Genomic DNA, 19,960 nt, shown 5'->3' with positions numbered 1-19,960 from the left:
GCGCTTAGGGGCCGTCCATAAATGTCCCGAGGGGGGGGGATGGGGGTCAGACATTTGTGACGATGTGTGACGAGGGGGGGAGGGGGGGAGGGTGGGGTTTGAGAAATGTGACGTCAAATCAAAAAGTGCAACTTTAAATCAATATAAATTTAATATAATTGTTATAACGGCACAAATTTTGATACATTTTAATTATTGATCCATGGGAGAATGGAGAAGCATAAATGTAGCAAAAAATAAGTTTAATGATTGTTATGAAACATTTTGATTCCAATGATTCTACCAGGGCTTTTCATTCAGTGAAATGAATATGTGATTGTTATAATTGTACTCTCCATTTTGCTTCGTTCTACTACAAAGTGTCAAGTATTTTATTATAGTCATAATAACTTTTAATATTTGATAATTATTAGAGAATTTCAATATAATTTTCTGAACATCTGCAGTTTTAGTTAGATGTTGAATATTTTCAAGTGAATTTTATGATAAATTTCAGATTTCCAACGCCTCTTTTTTAATACATGTTTTCTCCTACAACATCAAAGTGCAGCGCCACATTAAATACGCACTACAATGATAATAGCGCCACATTAAATACGCACTACAATGATAATAGTTTTATTTCAAAATTATTTGAAGCATGTTTTATTTTCCAAATGGAAATACGGTTTGGTGGGGGGGGGGGGGGCAGATCTTTGTGACGTCATATTTGAGGGGGATCTGACTTTTTGTGACGCCGTGTGACGAGGGGGGAGGGGGGGGTCAAAAATCGGCCAAAATCGCGTGACGTTATTTATGGACGGCCCCTTACACATGCGTTACATTGTGTGTGTGTCAGGGGTCTGTAGCCTGCGAATCCGGAGCCGAATGCGGCTCTTTGGCTTCCCCCTTGCGGGCAGCCGTTTTTTACATAAATCTAAAACGTAATTTTACGTAAAGATAATTTAATAAATATGGCAATGGAATGCATCACTATGGAATGTTTGAGTGACAACAAATGTACAACAAACTGTATTGTTAAAGAATCACTAAGGGGGTGGGGGGGGGGGTAACGAAATGGACGCAGTTGATTTCATCACCTATGTTGTTTATTTAAGTCATAATGTTTGTTATACCCGCTGCTGTGCACAGGTAGCTCTGCGTGTGATGGACAACGTACGGATGTGACGTAATAGTCCATCTAACAGACTGAGTACTGAACATGGGGGAGGAACGAATGAGTGGAGTTCTTAAAAAAAGTATGTATGTTGAACTTTTTTTTGCACCGTACGTAACTAACTGTGGGACTCGGAGGTGCGGGGGAAGGACAACAAGCTAAACGCAAAAATCAGTTTAACGAAACCAGTTTTCAATTTATATTTCAAAGTGCATAGCTCCATGTGCTTTCAAATTTCGGAAGAGCATTCCAGACTGCTGCAGAAGCGCAGTAATGATGGTAGTGGCGACAGAAGAGTGATAAGGAGGTGACTGGCTGCAGGTTAGGGAGTGATTGGACAAGTGAGTGTTGTATTATATCATCAGTCAACCTGACTGCTTTATGTTGCATTTTTTCGAGAGGTCGTCACTGGGTGCTCTACTGTTTATTTGACACCACGGTTCAACGGCGGCCGAATGCGTGCTTTGCATAGCAGTCGAGATGGTTGTTCAGAGTTAAATAAGCCTTTGGTGTGGAGAAGGAAACCAGGCATTCTAGCTGCCTTCATAGGCAGATGACTGACATGGCTGAACGTGGGATACAAATGGACAAAGGGGCCTTAGCTGACATGAACATGAAGCGACATTCGCCAGCAACAACACAAGCACCACGTGAATCCTTCTCTTTGCCTTTCTTTGGTTTACACGACGAAGTGCATAATGGACATGGACAGTGTGGTGACAACACGCACCATCTACTTACCGTCTCAGTCAATGACTCTCTCCATGAGCTGATATACAGTCAGAACTAAGTTAACAACATTGGAGATGGCCACGTGGTAGCAGTACAACCAGAGGGCTCGTGAACCTGTTTGCACGGACTGCTGAGTGTCATTCCCTGCATGGTATGGGCGGTGGGTTTTCTCCAGGGTTTCCTCCAACGTGTCAAACACGCATTTACAATGGAGTTACCACACGCCCCAATGTGGGACCATCCTTAGCACAGTCCTGAGACTGGGTAAGACTTTTCTGGATGAGTTAAATTAGTGTTATTCACATTGACTTGGCGACTCTGAAGTATCATGCTATTTATTACTGTCGCTGGTCTATTCCCTGAAAATCGTATCTGTCCGGAACGGTTCTCACTCAGCTAGTTCCCCTGCAAATACCGCTTCTGCAATTACACTAGGCAGCCAAACACCCCAGCGGGAACGGTCGTCAGCTGGTTATTTTCCAGCTCCAGATACGTCAGCTTCCCCAGTTTGTCAAAGATCCCAGGCGGGAGAGACTTCAGTTGGTTATTGTCCAGCTCCAGATGTGTCAGTTCAGTCAATCGGTCAAACAGAGTGGGCGGTATCGCCTGCAGTTGGTGATAGTCCAGTCGCAGCTTCTTCAGATTCACCAGGCAGTCAAACAGTCCAGCGGGTAGAGCCTGCAGCTGGTTATTTTGAAATGAAAGCTCCTTGAGATTCCCCAGGCTGTCATACATTCTCTCATCCAAGCAAACACTCTTGTTCGCGTACGGCCATGAAACTTACTGATAAGACCCAATGAAGTCAAAACCGGTTAATGTTTTCCAAATTTAAACAAATGGCAATGGTTCTGTATCCATTATATTACTAATAATCCGCTTGTTCGTGTGTCTGTCTGTAACGCACCGGGACTTACAGAAAAAGAAGTAAACAAGTCTGGAGCGGATCTGTCTCCTGTTCTTTCCGACAAGCAGAACGAAAGATCGCGCGTCCATTCAGCCCAATTGCAGTTAGGCCTCGGCAAGGAAAGGTAATTTCCCCTTTTTACCGGGTAAAAGGGTAAAGGGTAAAGGTGTCGACATGCCAAGGGGTAAGGTAAAGAGTAGGGTAAAGGTAGCTCGGAAGAATTACCCTGTAGGGTAAAGGTAGCGTGAAGTATTACCTGGTAAATACGGTGCTTTGTTAACCGCTAAAAGCTCCGTGGCGCAGTCCGTGGCCTCCATTCAACAAGTAATATTAAGACAAACTTTTTTAAAAACACGCTTTTATTAAATGTACTCGTAATGGTAGAACTCCACGACTTCAGGAAGTGGCCCCGAAGCTTGCCATGACGTAAGGGGCCATGGTGATTTACAGCCAACGTCAGTTGACCGTGGACAATTAGACCCAAGCCGAAACATAACATATAAAAAGAATGTTAAGAAATATATATTTGTTTAATGATAGAATATAGTATTGTCCTCAGTATGATATAAGTATACGAAGTTTGCAGCCGATACCACATTAGGAAGTGGGTAAAAATGTATTTGCAAGATTTGAGGATACAACGACAACGACAACAGCGACAACAGCAACAGACAGTGAGTTAATAGAAAGCGTGTAAAATTGTAATCATCGAGAATATTCTATAACAATAAAGCGCTCTACCTAGCATTTACCGTTATAAACCTTGTTGATGTGTCATCATGGCTTGGCTTCACGAACGAAGATCTAGGAAGAACATCCACGTCTTCTGCAAGCACGCTGGTGGCTGAAGAGGCCTATGTGGGACAAGCAGGTCCTGCCACAACGGCTGCAAGTATAGGTCTGATCTGGGATGGGTGCTGAGGGATCACGGTTCTTCCTCCTTCTCCTTTTGTCCTCCATACGGGCCCTGCGGGTATCTTCGAAGAAGGAGGTGGCCTGGTGGACTGTGTGCCGCCAGGAGTTGCGATCAGCTGCTTGTGTTGCCCACTGACGGTGATCGATGCAGCAAGCAGTGAGGGACTTCTTCAGGGAGTCTTTGTATCGCTTTCGTGGTGCCCCTATGTCGCGATGGCCAGAGGACAGTTTTCCATACAGCACAATCTTAGGTAAACGGTGGTTCTCCATCCTGGCGATATGCCCTGCCCAACGAAGCTGTATCTTGAGGACCATGGCCTCGATGCTGATGACCTCCGCTGACTCAAGGACTTCAGTGTTGGCGACGAAGTCACTCCAGTGAATATTGAAGATTGTGCGGAGGCAGCCCTGATGGAAACGCTCAAGGAGACTCAGGTGACGACGGTACGTGACCCAGGACTCAGCACAATACAGGAGAGTGGTCAGCACAACAGTTTTGTAGACGTTGACCTTCGTGTCTCTTTTAAGGTTGCTGTTGTTCCAGACACGTTTGTATAGTCTGCCGAATGCACTGTTTGCCTCGGCCAGCCTGTTGTCGACTTCATTATCGATCTTGGCGTCAGACGAGATCACGCACCCCAAGTAAATTAACTGGTGGACAGCTTTCAGTTATGTTTGTTCAATGAAGATGCTTGGTGGATGGTGCTCCTCATGGGGTGCGGGCTGATGAAGAACTTCAGTCTTTTTCAGGCTGACTTCAAGACCGAAGATCTGAGCGGTTTTCGCGAAACAGGACGTAATTCGCTGCATAGCTGTCTCTGTGTGAGCAAGGAGGGCGGCATCATCAGCAAACAGCAGCTCCCTGATCAGTTGCTCCATGGTCTTTGTGTGGGCCTGCAAACGCCTGAGGTTGAACACGCTCCCGTCGAGACGAAAACGGATGTATACGCCATCAGCATCGTCGAGGTCCTCTGTGGCCTGCTGGAGCATCATGCTGAACAAAATGGTGAACAGCGTGGGAGCAAGAACACAGCCCTGTTTCATGCCGTTTGCAATAAGGGAGGGCTGCAAGAGATCGTTGCTATGTCTGACTTGTCCGAGCTGGTCTTCATGAAGCTGGACGATCATGGTGAGGAACTTCGGTGAGCAGCCTAGCTTTTCCAGGATTTTTAAAAGTCCCTGCATGCTCAAGGTGTCAAACGCTTTTGTCAGGTCGACAAAGGTGACGTACAGCGCTTTGTTTTGCTCTCGGCACTTTTCCCGAATCTGCCTCAGGACAAACACCATGTCTGTGGTTCCCCGGTTGGCTCTGAAGCCACACTGGGTCTCTGGGAGGTGATCTTCAGCTATTGCAAAGTGTGTAGTCCCCTAGTAATACCCTGTAATCGGGTAATTTGTATGGGGTAAGGGTAAAAGGTAGGGTAAAAGGTAGGCTCTTTGCTTTTCACCTTTTACCTTACCTGCTGAAGGGTAAAAGGTAGGGTAGAGTGATTGTATTGTGGTAAGGTAAAAGGTAGGGTAAAGGTAGGCTCGTTGTTTTTACCTTTTAACTTTTACCTTACCTTGCCGAGGCCTAGTCGCAGTGTGGAGAGCGTGCAGCCTCCTCGGCGTGTTTCCTGGAGTTTAGTATTATCCTCTTGTATCAGTCCTGGTCGCGTGTTTGTCTCTCTAACTCTTTTTCCTAGTATTTACTGCAAAATAATTGGGTACGTTGTTTTGTTCTTGTTTATACTTCTATCGACAAAATGTATTGTAATAGAGATACAATCGTTAATGATTATACAGGTAGGAACAATATGTTCCACACTGCCTACCAGGGATTATTTGTATGTCTGACTGTCGTGCATACATATATATATAATATAAACAGCTCTTTGATTGGTGGAGACCTACTGCCGGGTACGGAGAGGGGAGGTGCCTAAGGGAGGAGGGTCAGGGGAGGGGCCTAAGGAAGGGGGGAGTCAGGAGAGGGGCCTGAGGGGGGGAGGTCAGGGAAGGGGCCTAAGGATATGGGGGGGGGGTGGTCAGGGGAGGGGCCTAAGGGAAGGGGAGTCAGGGGAGGGTCCTAGGGGAAGGGGGGTCAGGGGAGGGGCCTACGGATATGGAGGGGGTGGTCAGGGGAGGGGCTTAAGGGTATGGGGGGTGGTCAGCGGAGGGGCCTGAGGGGAGGGGGTTCAGCGGAGGGGCCTGATGGAGGGGGGGGGTCAAGGGAGGGGCCTAAGGGAGGGGGGGTAAGGGGAGGGGCCTAAGCAAGGGGGAGGGGCCGATAGTTAAGAGGGCTGGCTACCTGGCTGGCTGCCTGGCGACCTCAAGTCAAGTTATCTTTTATACAGGTAAGAACAACAGGTTCCACACTGCCCACCAGGGAATATTTGTCTGTCTGTCGTGCATATTTGTCTGTCGTGCACGAATGCGCTGTCCAACTAGGTTCCTACCTGCTCACTCCGAAGGAACTTGTTCAGTTATTTTCAGCATACTGTATATATGAAAAATACGTGATTTGAAGATTTCGTGACTGCAGGAATCCATACTCGTTGGTTCTTTCGGTAAAGTCACGTAGGTAGAAGAGTATGCAAAATACATATTTCCGCTTGAAATCACCCAATGTGTGAAATCGTCAGTCTCTGTACATATCCGCCATGCTGTAGCTGTAGAAGTTCCACGCTTTCCTGCTCATAATAATTAATGATAATTTAGCCACTTGTCAATCCACTGCAAGATAAAAGCCTTCCCACGAAGCGCTGGTCATATGTGGGAGCGACATGGGGGTTCTGTTAGCTATACTTCACCACGTTGGTAACTGTGGGTATTTGTTGTCTGGTGGATTTGGGATGATGTCACCCAATTTTTAACCGATTGCGCTACCCACTGCACCAGCACTCCCGCCCACCACAGTGTGTTACATTTACAATTCTTAGCTCAACATTACCCAGCATCATTTGCGAACAACGCTATGATTCACGTGCAGAGACGACCCAGAGAAACTTCAACAACTTGGCTTGGAGACTCAGCAAGTGCAATGTTAGTTTACAATGTATATGTGTGTTGAACTTCTGCCCAACCAACTATGCCAATAGGAAGTGCACGGCGTTGCTCGACTCTGTCCATGATATTACACTTTCACGCGCTCCACGTGACCACACATTTTCAGACAGTTGGGGAGGCAGGCAGGGAGTTAATGCGCCAACCCGCAGCCCAAACTTTACAGAATGAACCAGCTGACCTGCACCAGCCCATCGTGGAAAAATACCCTTCTGAGGAGCTCTCTAAAGCTCCCTCCAATGGAGGCCCTTCCGATATCAGTGGCGTGAACCTGGCAGGGCTGCACCTTGATCTGTTGCTCCTCGATGGTGACATTGTCAACTGATCATTGAGCACGATGAGCGCTCGAGCCACGTGTGAACAGCACACGATGGGAAGAGCGACCCAGTCTCCAGGCAATGCTCTTCAACTGGTTTAGGTCCAGACCTAAGTGAGTCAGTGTCGGCAACTTCCCTACGCCTGCGGCAGAGGTCACAACAAGGTACCCGATACCCGTACCCTATACGATACCCGGCTACCCGTACTCGGCCGGGTACGTGTACGGGTACCGGTTTGCGACCCTGGTGCGGCCGGGTACGGGTAGGCCGTGAGTCACTGTTGTTTAACCGTTTGTCACTCATTTCCTAACGTCTTGTCTCTTCTCACAATTCAAGTTCCTAGAATCAACCCACCCGCGCCTGCAACATGGCTTTATCCCAGAGGTCGCAATCCGGTACTCGTACCCGTACCCTACCCGATACTCGGCCGGGTACTGGCAGCCGGGTATCGGATAGGGTATGGGTACCCGTTTGCGACCCTGGTGCGGCCGGGTACGGGTACGGGTAAGGAATCAAAACCCGTTTGCGACTTCTGGCCTGCGGGCAACTCCGTAAATTTGTTATCACCGAGGAAAAGCTCCCGTAGACTCACCAGCTACGTCAGGCGCTGCATTCATTCGGTCTGAATGTGTTCTTGAAGTCACAGCCTAAGTCGACTCGACGATGCCTCGTGTAACTTTACAAATTATTTGTGGATACCGCCCTGGCAAGCAGTGGTCGACAAGCACAGATAAACAAACTCAACACACGCACACATGCTGCCATAACGGGAAATATATAATGGGTGACATTTCACGCGATGGCCCTTCTTCATGTCTCGTATATGCACGTGGCCGCAACGTTTCATCGATGTATTTTCTCTTTAAGGCAGTGCGCTTGACGAATGTCTCGCGTTATTTGTGGATTTTCAGTTCATTTCCAGCCCTGTGTACAGTATTCCATTGACTAATTTTCTTTGTCTATTCAACTAAAGCGAGAAAAGTAGTCCACTCTTAGTTTTCAAATATTAAAATTGGTGTGGGGTCCCACTCCCCCCCCCCCCACCAGCGTGGTGAAACATGGTCACGTTATCGAGTAGTGGATAGACGAAGGATTATTTGATATTTTTTTTAACAACACTTATCTGCTCACAAGCTTGATGTTGTGAAATAAATGTAGACAATGCTCTTTGGAGTCGTATTTACATTCACTCTGCTAGAGTATTCCGAAACAGCAGAGACCGAGTGTCTGAGGTTGCTGCGCAGTGACGAACTCGCGTCTCTCCCCACTGGGGTGTTTGACATACTGACCCAGCTCACTCATCTGTATCTGCAGAGCAACCAGCTGAAGAGCGTTCCCAGGGGCGCATTTCACAAGCTGCACAGCACTGCCAGGATCGGTCTCTGCTTTGTGGCTGGGAAACGGGATAGAGATGACGCTCGGTACGAGTCGCGTTCAGTTTATAAAGCTACCGCGTAATTGAAATCCACAGTCATCATTTTCATCATCATCGTCGTTATGGTGTCCTCTAGTGCTACCGGTTAGTCTGCAGTGTAACCGAACATTAGTGAAGATGAAATCAGTGAATCGTGTGAATAATGAGAGCTGATATTGATCGTTTACAGAAACTCGCATGTGCTGTGCTGGTTTCTGTTAGTTTAGCAACAAACGCAGGAATAACAACCACGCAACAACAAAGACAAAGGTCCCCGTATAGGCTTACCAGATTGTTAGGGCAAGTGCGGTTATGAAGGCCGGCACGGCACACTAGGGGGTAGTACTAATCGCATATCTGCATTTCCCATAAATATGCTAAATTCCTCTTGATATGCAAATTATTTTGTCAAGTCGCTCTTCGCCCCTCCATCCCAGCATAAATAGTCGCTCCAAGCCTGGGGCGTGCCATTCAGACTCTGTCTCTCGACAGACCTGTTCTCGACCTGAATACGGCTGCTTGCGTTGTGGCCGAAACGTCGTGAGAATTTTTTTTTTACGTTTTATTTTTATTATTTTATTATTTTCCTTCTACGTAACTTTATCTGTGGTTAATGCAGACACTGGCAAAGGCGGTCCCATGATGAAACTCAATTCCTGTTCACAAATATCTGTTATCCAAAGAACACACGTTCTCGTTATTTAAAGTGATATCTGTTTACAATCATAAAAATTATCTCCATTTAGATTGTCAGAATGATAATTTATAAAGGCACACATTCACGTAAACGGTGTCAAAAACAATGTAACGTGATCTTTTGTGTAAATATGAAAGATGCTCATGTGATTATACTCGTGTCTCCACCAGTGCCGCCAGGCGGTCAAGCACCCTGGGCTCGAGCTTCGTGATCTGATTGCTGTTCAAATCCAGATACTGCATGGTGCTGGGGATTCCCGCAGGCACAGACGCGAGGCCTTTCCCTGCACAGAACACTTGTGTCGCTGAGCACGAACACTGCGAGGGACGGGCGACGGTTTAGAGGCGGCTCACAACGGCCTCCCCTTGCACGCGAGCGGCGTCACGTGTGGTCCAAAATTTACACGAATTGCTTCTTCTTGAAGATTTCCGTGACAATGTTTTACTCCAATTACTTTTAAAAGTGCTTCGTTTGAACGTATTGTATATGTAGTGGCGGTACGCGCTGACAAGACGGGGCGTGTGTCTGTGTGAGCGCGCCGGGCGTGGCTACATCAAGTGGGGTGGTATTGACGCGCGCCGACAGTGATGGATGACGGGGCGGCACGGCGTGTGGGGTTGTGCGCGCTGACACGATGCGGGAGATAGGATCGTGGGCAGTGCGCAGTGATTGGTTAACTGGGGTGGGTGCTCTCAGCGACGTCCGCATAAAGGACTATAAAGGGGGACGCGCGGGACCACTCGGGGAGTTGTAACCAGTTGAAGATCGAAGACGGAGTTGAAGAGGTAGAGCCCCGAGACCCCTAGTTCCGTTGTCCTTGTAAGGGCCGGGACCCTGTGTGGCTCGGAGGCGAGACTGTGGGACCCGTGGTCTGACGTCCATGTGGGACGAGGCTGTGGGACCCAGAGTCGAGACGGACACCCCAGTTAGGTGGGTTCCGAGAAGCTACGGGGCGTAAGAGCCCGTGGGGGTGTAGCCAGGGGAACTCAGTGGGTTAGGCTGCAGTTAACCACCCGTGTGAAATAAGTTGATGTTAATAAAAAGAGTGTGCTACCCATGAAGTCGTCTCCCGCCAAGTTACTACATTACATATATATGCCGCTAATACTGATCACTGTATTTGCGTCTATCGTTCACTTACTAGTAAATTGATTGGCGCATTGATAACATTTTTTACAAGGTCTCCCTTGAGCATAGATATATAAATTTCAATACGGTCTTAACTACTTAATATAACATGTTATTTTCATGTCATTACGTGTATATGTAATAATCAAGAACCATTATCAATCTATTCAATGTCGTAGTCATGACCATGTCATGTATTAATCCACCTCGCACCTGCACACGAGCTGCTGTCATTACTCCATCTCCATGGTGGACGTGTTTCCGGGTTCGTTCTCTACCTTAGCTGCCACTGCTTTAGTTATTGACCATGGTCAATGTGCATTGGCCATCGTAAATTAGTTCATCATCTTGATTTGAAGCTTTCGTGACTGCACGAATCCATGCTCTTTGGTCTTTCGATAAAGTCACGTAGGTGTAAAATAAAAGAAATCACGACGATTCGGGCGCAACACAAGCGTCCGTCATCAGGTGGGAAAGCATGGTATGCTGCTGAGGCAGACTGTTTTAAAAGTTTTGAAATTGGTGTAGCTTAAGGGTCATAAAGAAGTGGCCGGGGCAAGTGATGTTAACGTGAGAAATTAGCATGTTACTGTAGAAAAGAGAGAAAGCGACCTCCTAGACCTAGACGAGGGCACGGAAGTGGCTATGTTAATGTGAGGTAGACGATGTAAGGCAGGCTTACTGTTGTAATAAAGCTCGTTGAGGCGACTTCTGGAATCTGTCTTTTATTCAACTTGTATTACAGCTTTCCTTCACGCTGCTGACAGGCAGCGTGAGAGGGACAGATAGAAAGAGAGACACACTGCAACGTGGCAACCCGGAGCCCCGCTCCCGCGTGGCCGACTTACTCTGTTCGTTCCCGTTCTGACCACGTGTCGTTCGTCTCCACCCCTATTTAATACCCGGGTCACGTGGTACGTTTCCACCAATCCTGGTTAGCCTCCATGGAATGGTCCAGGCTCCCTCGTAAGCTCGCGGGACCACGCCCCTGACTCATCTCTCCATTGGCTGTGGCCAAAGCCAGCAGAACCAATCCTCTACTTACAGCTGTCACCTTTCCATTACGTCAGGGCCACGCCCCTAGGCTTCCCCCCATTGGCTATGGACCAGGACCGGCAGAGCCAATCATCGTGACGAGTTGTGATACGTCAACGACCCGGATATAACCTCACATTACACTGGTAAAGGCGAAAAGGTAGGCTTACTGGTAGACACTCGGAGGTTGTAGGTTTATAAACTGAACGCGCCTCGTGCCCAGCGTCACCTCTATCCTGTTGTCCATCGACAATGCAGCGATCATTCCTTGCATGGCTGGCTACGTTTGTCACACGCAACCCTGGGAATGCTCTTCAGCTGGTTCTGATTCAGATACAGGCTATGCAGATTCACCAGACCGTTAAACAGTTTCTCCGGAAGGGTGTGCAGTCGGTTGCCACTCAGAGCCAGACTAGTTATTTGGGTCAGACTGTCAAACACCTCAGCGGGTACTAATGTAGATATACACATATGTTAATGAAAGCGACATAATTTAAAACGAAATTATTTAATGCGACCTTCAATCACTTTCATAGACGACGTTTTAGTTTCAGCGATCTCTATTTACTGTCATAGTTATCTGTATTTTGTACTAATCTCCCTCCACAATCATAGCGACTTCCATTTCACTTCCATATATATATTAGCTTAAGCAACTTCCTTTAATTTTCATCCGCATTTGACGTAAATATAAGTGCCTCGACTTGAATACAGATGTGTTCGTTAAATTGACCTTCATTCACATGTATTAATTTATATTAGACTGTCAAACACCCAAACGGGTACTCATGGATTATGATAATGCGAGTGACATGTCAGTTCAAAGTGGCCTCTTCACTTCTAGAGACTTCAGTTTAGTAGTTCACCAAGCGGTTAAACACCCCAGCGGGGAGAGACGCGAGTTCCTTACGTCTCAGGAACCTCAGACACTCGCTCTCTACTATTGTACGACTGCTCTAGCAGAGTACATGTAAATACGACCACAAAGACTACTGGCTGCATTTTATTAATCCATCAAACATGTGAACGGATTGGCTTTGTGAACTCAATTATAAAATTAATCACTCAAAGTATTATGTATAACCAGTGCTGGATGAAGGCCTTCCCATGCCGTGCCAGTCATGGGGTGTATTTGATTAAGGGAACGACATTAATTACACATAGCTGGATCTTAACTGAATATGCACAAACAACCTTACCCTTACCCCAATGACACTGCCTTGAAGTGAAAATATCTTAAACGTGACGTTGCACGCACGTACATTATTTACGTGCTATGCAGAAGGGCCGTCGCCCGAAACGTCAGCCATTATATATTTCCTATTCAGCGCGGTTTGTGTGCGTGTTGTGTTTAGTTTTTTGTTACGTGTGATTATGCACCACTGAGTGTAGCCAACACTGGCTCACTGAGGTCTGCACCCGAAGCAGTTGACATCCATTGGTGCTGGCGTGTTCAATCAGCTCGTGAGTCTGAAGGAGCTGCGGCTCTTCTAAACGGAATAATTGCGATGAAACATTATGCGTTTGTTATAATTCATTATAATTATCATGAGTTTATACTTAGTGTAATTAAAACAACTCACATTTGTCAATAACACTACATTGAGTATAAAAGTGTACGCGTGACCCGCCAAGAGTTGTACGCCGTGATTTTCGCATGCAAACAGTTCCGGCCGTATTTGTACGGCAGGAGATGTCGCGTACGCACTGACCATTATGCTCTGCAGTTTCTTCTTACATTCAAGGAGCCGCGGGGGCAGATGGCCCGGTGGTTGGCGCAGTTGCAGGAGTACAACCTGCAAATCGAGTATCGGGCTGGCCGGACGCATGCAAACGCGGACGCCTTGTCGAGGCGACCCACGGTGTACGCCGAGACGAGGGCGGAGGAGGCCTGCCCGTGTTTCACGGGGGGACGCTGCCGGCGGGCAACGGACCCCCGAGAGGCCGCGGCCACTGACCCCCCCCCAGCGAGAGAGAGTGCAGTGTGCGCCACAGAAACCCTCACAGGTGGCACTGAGGATCCCGTCGACCGCCCGGCAAGCGCGGGACCCGCGGCTCGGGACCCGATCGGACGGATCCAGGAGGACGTCGGCTGCGCCTTCCCGGGCCTAAACGACGAGCAGCTGAGACAGACCCAGCAGCGAGATCCGGATCTGGCGGCAGTGGAGGCGGCACTGCGGGAGGAAAAGAGCGCCCTACCAGGACCCTGGAGCGGTTTGTATGCCCGGTTGTGTGTGCGGAACGGAGTGGTACGGGAGTTAACCGAGGCCGGCCAGCCGGGGTGCATCTGTGTTCCTGCCCAGGTGCGACCCCAGCTGCTACGGCTGGTGCATGACCACCCACTCGGGGGCCACGATGGGGAACGACGCACTCGAGAGACCCTGCGTCGCCAGTATCTCTGGCCCAAATTGGCACAAGATGTGGCCGCCTGGGTGCAGGGCTGCCGGGCCTGTCAGCAGTGTGGGCAAAAGCCGGCGAGGTACCAGGTACCCCTGAGGCCGTTCCGAGTCAGTCGGACGAATCAGTTGGTCGGAATCGACCTGCAGGGGCCCTTTCCACGATCCCACCGGGGCAACCGATATATTCTCGTAGCGGTGGAATACTTCACCCGCTACCCCGTGGCGGTGGCTATCCCGGATAAAACAGCCCTCGTAGTGGCCCGGGCCTTCGTGGAAAACTACGTACTTAAGTGCGGGATCCCCGAACGAGTCATTACCGACCAGGGTAGTGAATTCGAGGCCGAACTATTTCAGGCGCTGTGCCGAGAGTTCGGGATCCAGAAGGACCGAACCACGGCGTATCACCCCCAGGCGAACGGGATGGTAGAGAGGATGAACCAGACTCTGGCCGGGAAGCTTAAACGCATGGCGGCCGCGAATCAACAGGACTGGGACGAACACCTTCCCTATGCCCTGTTCGCCTACACCACCGCCGTTCACACCTCTACAGGACAGACCCCGTTCCTAATGATGTTTGGTCGCGAGTCTCGCCTGCCCGCAGATCTGCTGTTCGGTGTTCCTCCGCCGCAACGGGAGGAAGGGAGCCACCCCGTGGAGCACTTGCTGGAGACCCTGCGAGGGGCCAGGGGCCGAGCCTGCCCGCACGGAGAGGCCGCGCACCAGCGGCAAGAGCAGGGCGCCCGACCCCGTATGGAGCCCCCCTTCTACACTGCGGGCTCCGAGGTGTGGCTGTACACTCCCCGCGTCGGTGCCGGACAGGTGGGGAAGCTGACCACCTACTGGCGAGGACCCTGGATTGTGAGACGGCAGATCTCACCATGGACGGTGCTGATTCAGGGAGGAGAGAGGGGCCGGGAGATGGTGGTCAACATCCGCCGACTGAAGCCGTGGCGAGCAGCCCCCGAGGGGGGGAGCCCCGCCGTCCAAGTACCCCGAAACCCCGGGGTCCCCCCACCCCCCGTGCCCGGGGGCCTCGCGCAGTACATGGGCCCCACGGAGCCCCGGGCTCCGAGGGGCCCCGGGCGGGGCCGGGGGCGACGAGGACGGCGACCCTTAAACCCCACCGCCTCTGAGTTTGTTCCCCAGCCCGCAGGTGCCAGAGGCCGAGGGGAGCCGTTGGAATGGAGGAGGAGACCACCGCCGGAGCCCCAGGAGACGGAGCCGCCACCCCCGAGGCCAGCCACAAGGGCCGGGCGAATCCCGCGGACCCCGCGGCGATACCTCGTGGGGGCAACCCAGGCGAGGTGCTCCAGTCAACCCGGGACGGGGACTGGCACCCCGGGGGGCTATGTGGTGCCACAACGACGGGGCCGCTCTGCCGAACCAGGGAGCCGCCCGGCTTCCCCCACCGCACTGCCCCCCATCACCCGCACGCATTCCCCCCCCCCCCCCCATAGAGCTGGAAGGGAAGGTCACCTGATCGACCGGTTTTTATCCGAGAGACCCTTATCGGGATTAATTCTCACGGTTTCCGGCGATCAGGGAATTGGATGACCTCCCCGTGCTACGTGGCACCGTGGCGCTGCGGCCGGCCTTAATATGGTGTGGTCGCGGCGTGGGGCATTCGGCCACCGCGGTTGAGGCGCATTTCCCCCCACACACACCCCCACGAGTCGACGGGGCAAGCAGGGGAGGCACGGGACAGCATGAATAGCGGGCTCACAGGGGCTGTTGCGCATAGTCATGGAGGGTTGGGATAATTGCGCTTGAGCGCGCAGGCCCCATTGTTAGGGAGGGTAAGGGATTAATTAGGATTTACGCCTTGCACGCAGCACACTGATTAGCATATCAACAGCGCCCGGGGAACCGCCGTGCACGGGCTTGGGGTGCACGAGCCGATTGTTCAGCGCAGCATCCCCTTTGAGGGAGGGAGGATAAATAGAGGAGCGGAGAGGGGAAATCGCCCTTCTCTCCAGGCCAGCGGACCAGCAGGAGTTCCAGCCAGCGACCCGGACGTCCGTGCGACGCATCGAGGTACGCTGTTAGCGCAGAGAGCAGCGAACCTCCGCGGGCACCAAACAGTAAGTGGGGAGGTGAAGTAGGGTAGCGTAAGCCGATAAATAGGGAATAGGTACAGGTTTGGGTGGAATAGGCCAGCCTCGTCGACTCACTGATTCAACATCAATTCGCAGGTAACATATAATAAATCATTAATAGCGAAGCGTGGTCTCGCGTGATCTTGTCGTGCAGTGTGAGCGTGTGGGTGCGCGTGTGTACGCAGTGATCCTGTAGTGCTGCGGCTCGCCTCGGGGGAGCGCTGCGCAGAGCGGTGCGAGAGTGGGTGTCGTGTGTGCTCACTCCGTGTGTGATACAGGTGCGCGATCGTAACTTGAGTAGTCCGTGTGGAGTTGGAGTGCACGAAGCGGTGTGTGTGTGCGTACGTTCGTTACGTGTCGGATACGGATGCGCATTGGGAACGTGCCGCACAGGGCTATACTGCGAGCACGGCGTTTGATTCATGATGCTGTGCGCACGTATGCTCGCAGCGTGGGAGTGCGGCGCGAGGCTGTAACAGTACGGGCGTCGCGTTCGAATGCCGGCGAAACCGTAGCGGGTAATAGGGAGGTGGGGTAACATAAACACAATAGGGGATGCAGGCGGGCGGGACCCCGGGGGCCAACGGCCCCCACATATATACGTTTAAATGTGCGGAATGTACACGTAGAAGTGTGCACTCTATTGTTTACCTTATTCGCTTGTTTCTGAATGCATGTGCATATGCTATCCACGTACACTGTGTGTGTTTGTAATGTGGAACGATGGACGAAAAGACACCCGACCAATGTCACCAGCTGACGACTGTTCCCAAAGGCGCCTTCGACAGCCTCACGAAGCTGCAATACATTTGGCTGCAAAGTGACCCCTGGGACTAGCTTAATAAGACGACAGTCAGATTTGAGGAGAAGTCTAACTGTTTCGTTCCTTATATAGAAACCGTTCCTGGCAGTTCTGGCTCCGTTTGTAAAACGCGCCCCTGGTAACGTTCTTCAGCTGGTTGGTGTCCAGAACCAGATGAGTGAGCTGGGTCAGTTTGTCAAACACCTCCGCGGGGAAAGATGCGAGTTCTTCACTGCGCAGAAACCATTAACCATAGGCACTCGCATACATAGTATGAAATATATATTATTCAATACGTATTTATGTATTATTGGTTCTTTCGGTAAAGTCACGTAGATAGAAAACAACAATCTAAATTTAAAGCAAAAAACCCACGACGTTTCGATCGCAACACAAGTGGTCTTCTTCAGGTGAAAAGAAAAGAGGGCAGACCTCCAAATGTATCTGCTTATACGGGTTCCATAGTGAGTGGGCGGGGGGAAGGGGCTGCGCGAGAGACAGGGGGAGAGTGAGGGGGTGGGGCAGAGAGGGACGGGGGAGAGGGAGGGAATGGGGCAGACATATGGTGGGGGGGGCGGAGATGCACCTGCTGCTGACGGTAGAGGTTGACAAGGAAACACAAATTCAAATCATGACCCAAAGTGGTTGATCACATCTTTCCAATGATTGCTGAGTTTAAAACTGTCGCCTCGGTTGAAATTGCGCTTGTGTCTGTAAATATGGATGGCTTCGTGAACGAACCTTTGTTGTTAGCCAGTCGGCTTGCAAAGTACCATCGTCTTAGAGAAATCTATTTCATGTGAGCCAGCCGCATTAAAGTAATGATAAGCTACGGAAGAAGTATTTGTACTGCCGTGTTTCAGATCTGCCTTGTATTCACGAACACGGCCCAAGACATGTCGTTTGGTTTATCCAATGTAACTGCTGCCGCAGGTACGGCTTAGTTTGTAGACGCCGGGATATTGCATGTCAGGAATGTTGTCCTTCACAGATGGGATCAGGTCATGAATTTTGTGCAGTGTGTTAAATCGGACCTGGATCTTGTGTTTGTTCAAGATTTTGGAAGTATTTTTGGTTATCTCTGCTATGTAAGGTGAGGTGACGGTTTTGATTGGGTCTTTTAGATGGCTCCTTCCTCACGGTTGGGTTGATGGCACGTTTGTCATCTGGCCACATGGCCAACTGGCTCTGAAACAATTTCAGTCTTTGAACGTGTCCTTGTAGCTGGGCCCCCAGATGAGATGGGCGTGAGCTCCCTGGGGGTCCCGGGGTGATCTTGAAAATGGCCTGACAGGCGCGGCCCCTCCCGATGGTTCACAATGCTGGGTGGACAGTTGTTTCCTACTTTGCAGTCCATCTGCGGTCTGCGTGATCGGTGGCACTAGGGGTGTTAAGTGCTTGGAGCCTGCGGATGGGATAGCATAACTCCCCTGAGGTACTGGCCCAATGGACACGCACCCCAGCTCGTTGGACTCACCAGACACACAGCCCTTGGGTAGTGGGGATGAGGGGACTCCGTGCATTGGAACAAAACGGCTTCATACCACCGTCTGCGACCGAACTGGATACAAACACATTGAGGGCTCAGAACTTCCACGACCTCCACCAGGCCCTGCCATGTTTGTGTAATTTGGGGGACGTACCCACCGGTACCTGGGGGCAGTGGAGCCAGGCTTTGTCACCCGGCATCTACTTCGTGACAAGCGACTCATTAGCAGCCTGCCACAATGCCGAATTTACCCAGGACGCTTCCCGCACCTCAGATAGTCATTTGAAAGTAAGGCGCATGGGGTCGGTAATATTTGTACAACTCGGCTCCGAGTCTAATTGAACTTCTATGGGGGGTCTTGCTCCCTGCCGTACATAAGGAAAAATGGAGAGAACCCGGTAGAAGCGTGAGGAGCCAATTTGTAAGCATCAAGAACACCTGGCACGTGTAAGTCCCAGTCGGACTGGTCCTCATTGACTTGTTGGCACTACATGGAAGTCAGAGTTCTGTGTAGCCTTTCGACCATTCCATCAGTCTGTAGATGATAGGGTGCAGTGTGAACTTTTTTTATGGCCCAATAGATCGCATACTTCCTTGAATAATATTGAGGATAATTTTTACCTTGGTTGGTCAGGAGGCGTTCAGGTGCCCCCTTGTCAAAACATAACCTAGTAAAAAGGCGTCTGGTTTGGCAGTGTTCCACCCCAACCAACAAGTATCGGTTACCCCGATGGGTTTCAATGAAGGGCGGTCCACTCTCGCCGGGGGTTTTCGGCGAGCACACTCTGTGCACCCTTTAAACATGTTATAAACGTCGTCTGCCATTCCAGGCCAGAAAAAAATCTAACTGGATGGTGGACAGCGTTTGTTGGACACCCAGGTGCATCACCCAGGCATGCACGGTCCATATAATTCTACCCCGTAAAACAGTAGGCACAACAATGTTATAATGGTGCGGCTCGCCGTCCCACCGCATGAGCAGGCCCCCCTTAATAAAAAACAGGGACGACCGTCGCCGACCCTCCCCACTCTCCCGTTGCCCGACGCGGCGTCTCATTTTGAGCAGGGAGGAATCTTTCACTTGGAGTTGACTCCACTCCACGTGGGTGAGGCCGATAGTATTATCGCACACTCCCGTTGTGGCGGAGAGGGATACGTCCGCTGATGCCACTACTGTGGGGGTCGAACCTCTGTCAGGGGGTTTACACCATCCAGACCCCGTAAGACATGCACAGGGCGTGTTCGATGTTAATCGCGACAGAGCGTTGACATTAACATGGCGAGTCGCCTTTCTGAAAACAGCACTAAAGGAGTAGTCCTGGAGGATCTCTAGCCATCAGGAGAGCTGGCCGGACGGCTGCTCAACTCGTAGCGCATACTGTAGAGCCGTGTGGTCCGAGCTCATCTCAAACGATCGAACATAAAGGTACGGACGGTACTGCTGGATGAAATGGACAATGGCCACCAGTTCCCGGCGTGTTACACAGAAGCACTGCTCGGTTGGAGAGAGCACCCGACTCCAATAGGCAACCACACATTCCATGCCATTCACAACTTGAGACAACACGGCACCAATCCCAGTGTTGCTCGCATCCATGTCTAGGATGACTATCCCCGACTCGCTGAAAATGTGCCCGAGGTATCGCACCTATCGTTGCAAAAGATTAAAAAAAATTGTGGCTTGAATTAGAACTTTGCCGCCCGCATAATTAGGAAAACGGCACGCAACTTGTGCAGATGTTCATCAAAAGTACACCCAACGACAATGACGTCATCAAGGTAAATTAGGCAAGTCCAGCCAAGACCAGTTTCATAAGCCGTGGAATGTGGCTGG

General features: G+C 50.4%; 1 protein-coding gene across 1 annotated transcript in view; it reads right to left on the bottom strand.

Moving 5' to 3' along the window:
- Positions 1–2,314: 2,314 nt before the first annotated feature.
- The window catches only part of LOC133341696 (leucine-rich repeat-containing protein 15-like), a 34,480-nt gene continuing 16,834 nt past the window's right edge, over positions 2,315–19,960 (bottom strand). The window contains exon 4 of the mRNA XM_061550318.1: positions 2,315–2,626. Within this exon, the coding sequence (XP_061406302.1) occupies positions 2,315–2,626 (312 nt within the window). The remainder of the gene's footprint in view (positions 2,627–19,960) is intronic.

Source organism: Lethenteron reissneri, chromosome 2, assembly GCF_015708825.2.
Source record: "Lethenteron reissneri isolate LAM-NWPU_2019-01 chromosome 2, ASM1570882v1, whole genome shotgun sequence".
NCBI classification, from domain to species: Eukaryota; Metazoa; Chordata; class Hyperoartia; order Petromyzontiformes; family Petromyzontidae; genus Lethenteron; species Lethenteron reissneri.
This window is presented reverse-complemented; position numbering and strand designations above follow the sequence as displayed.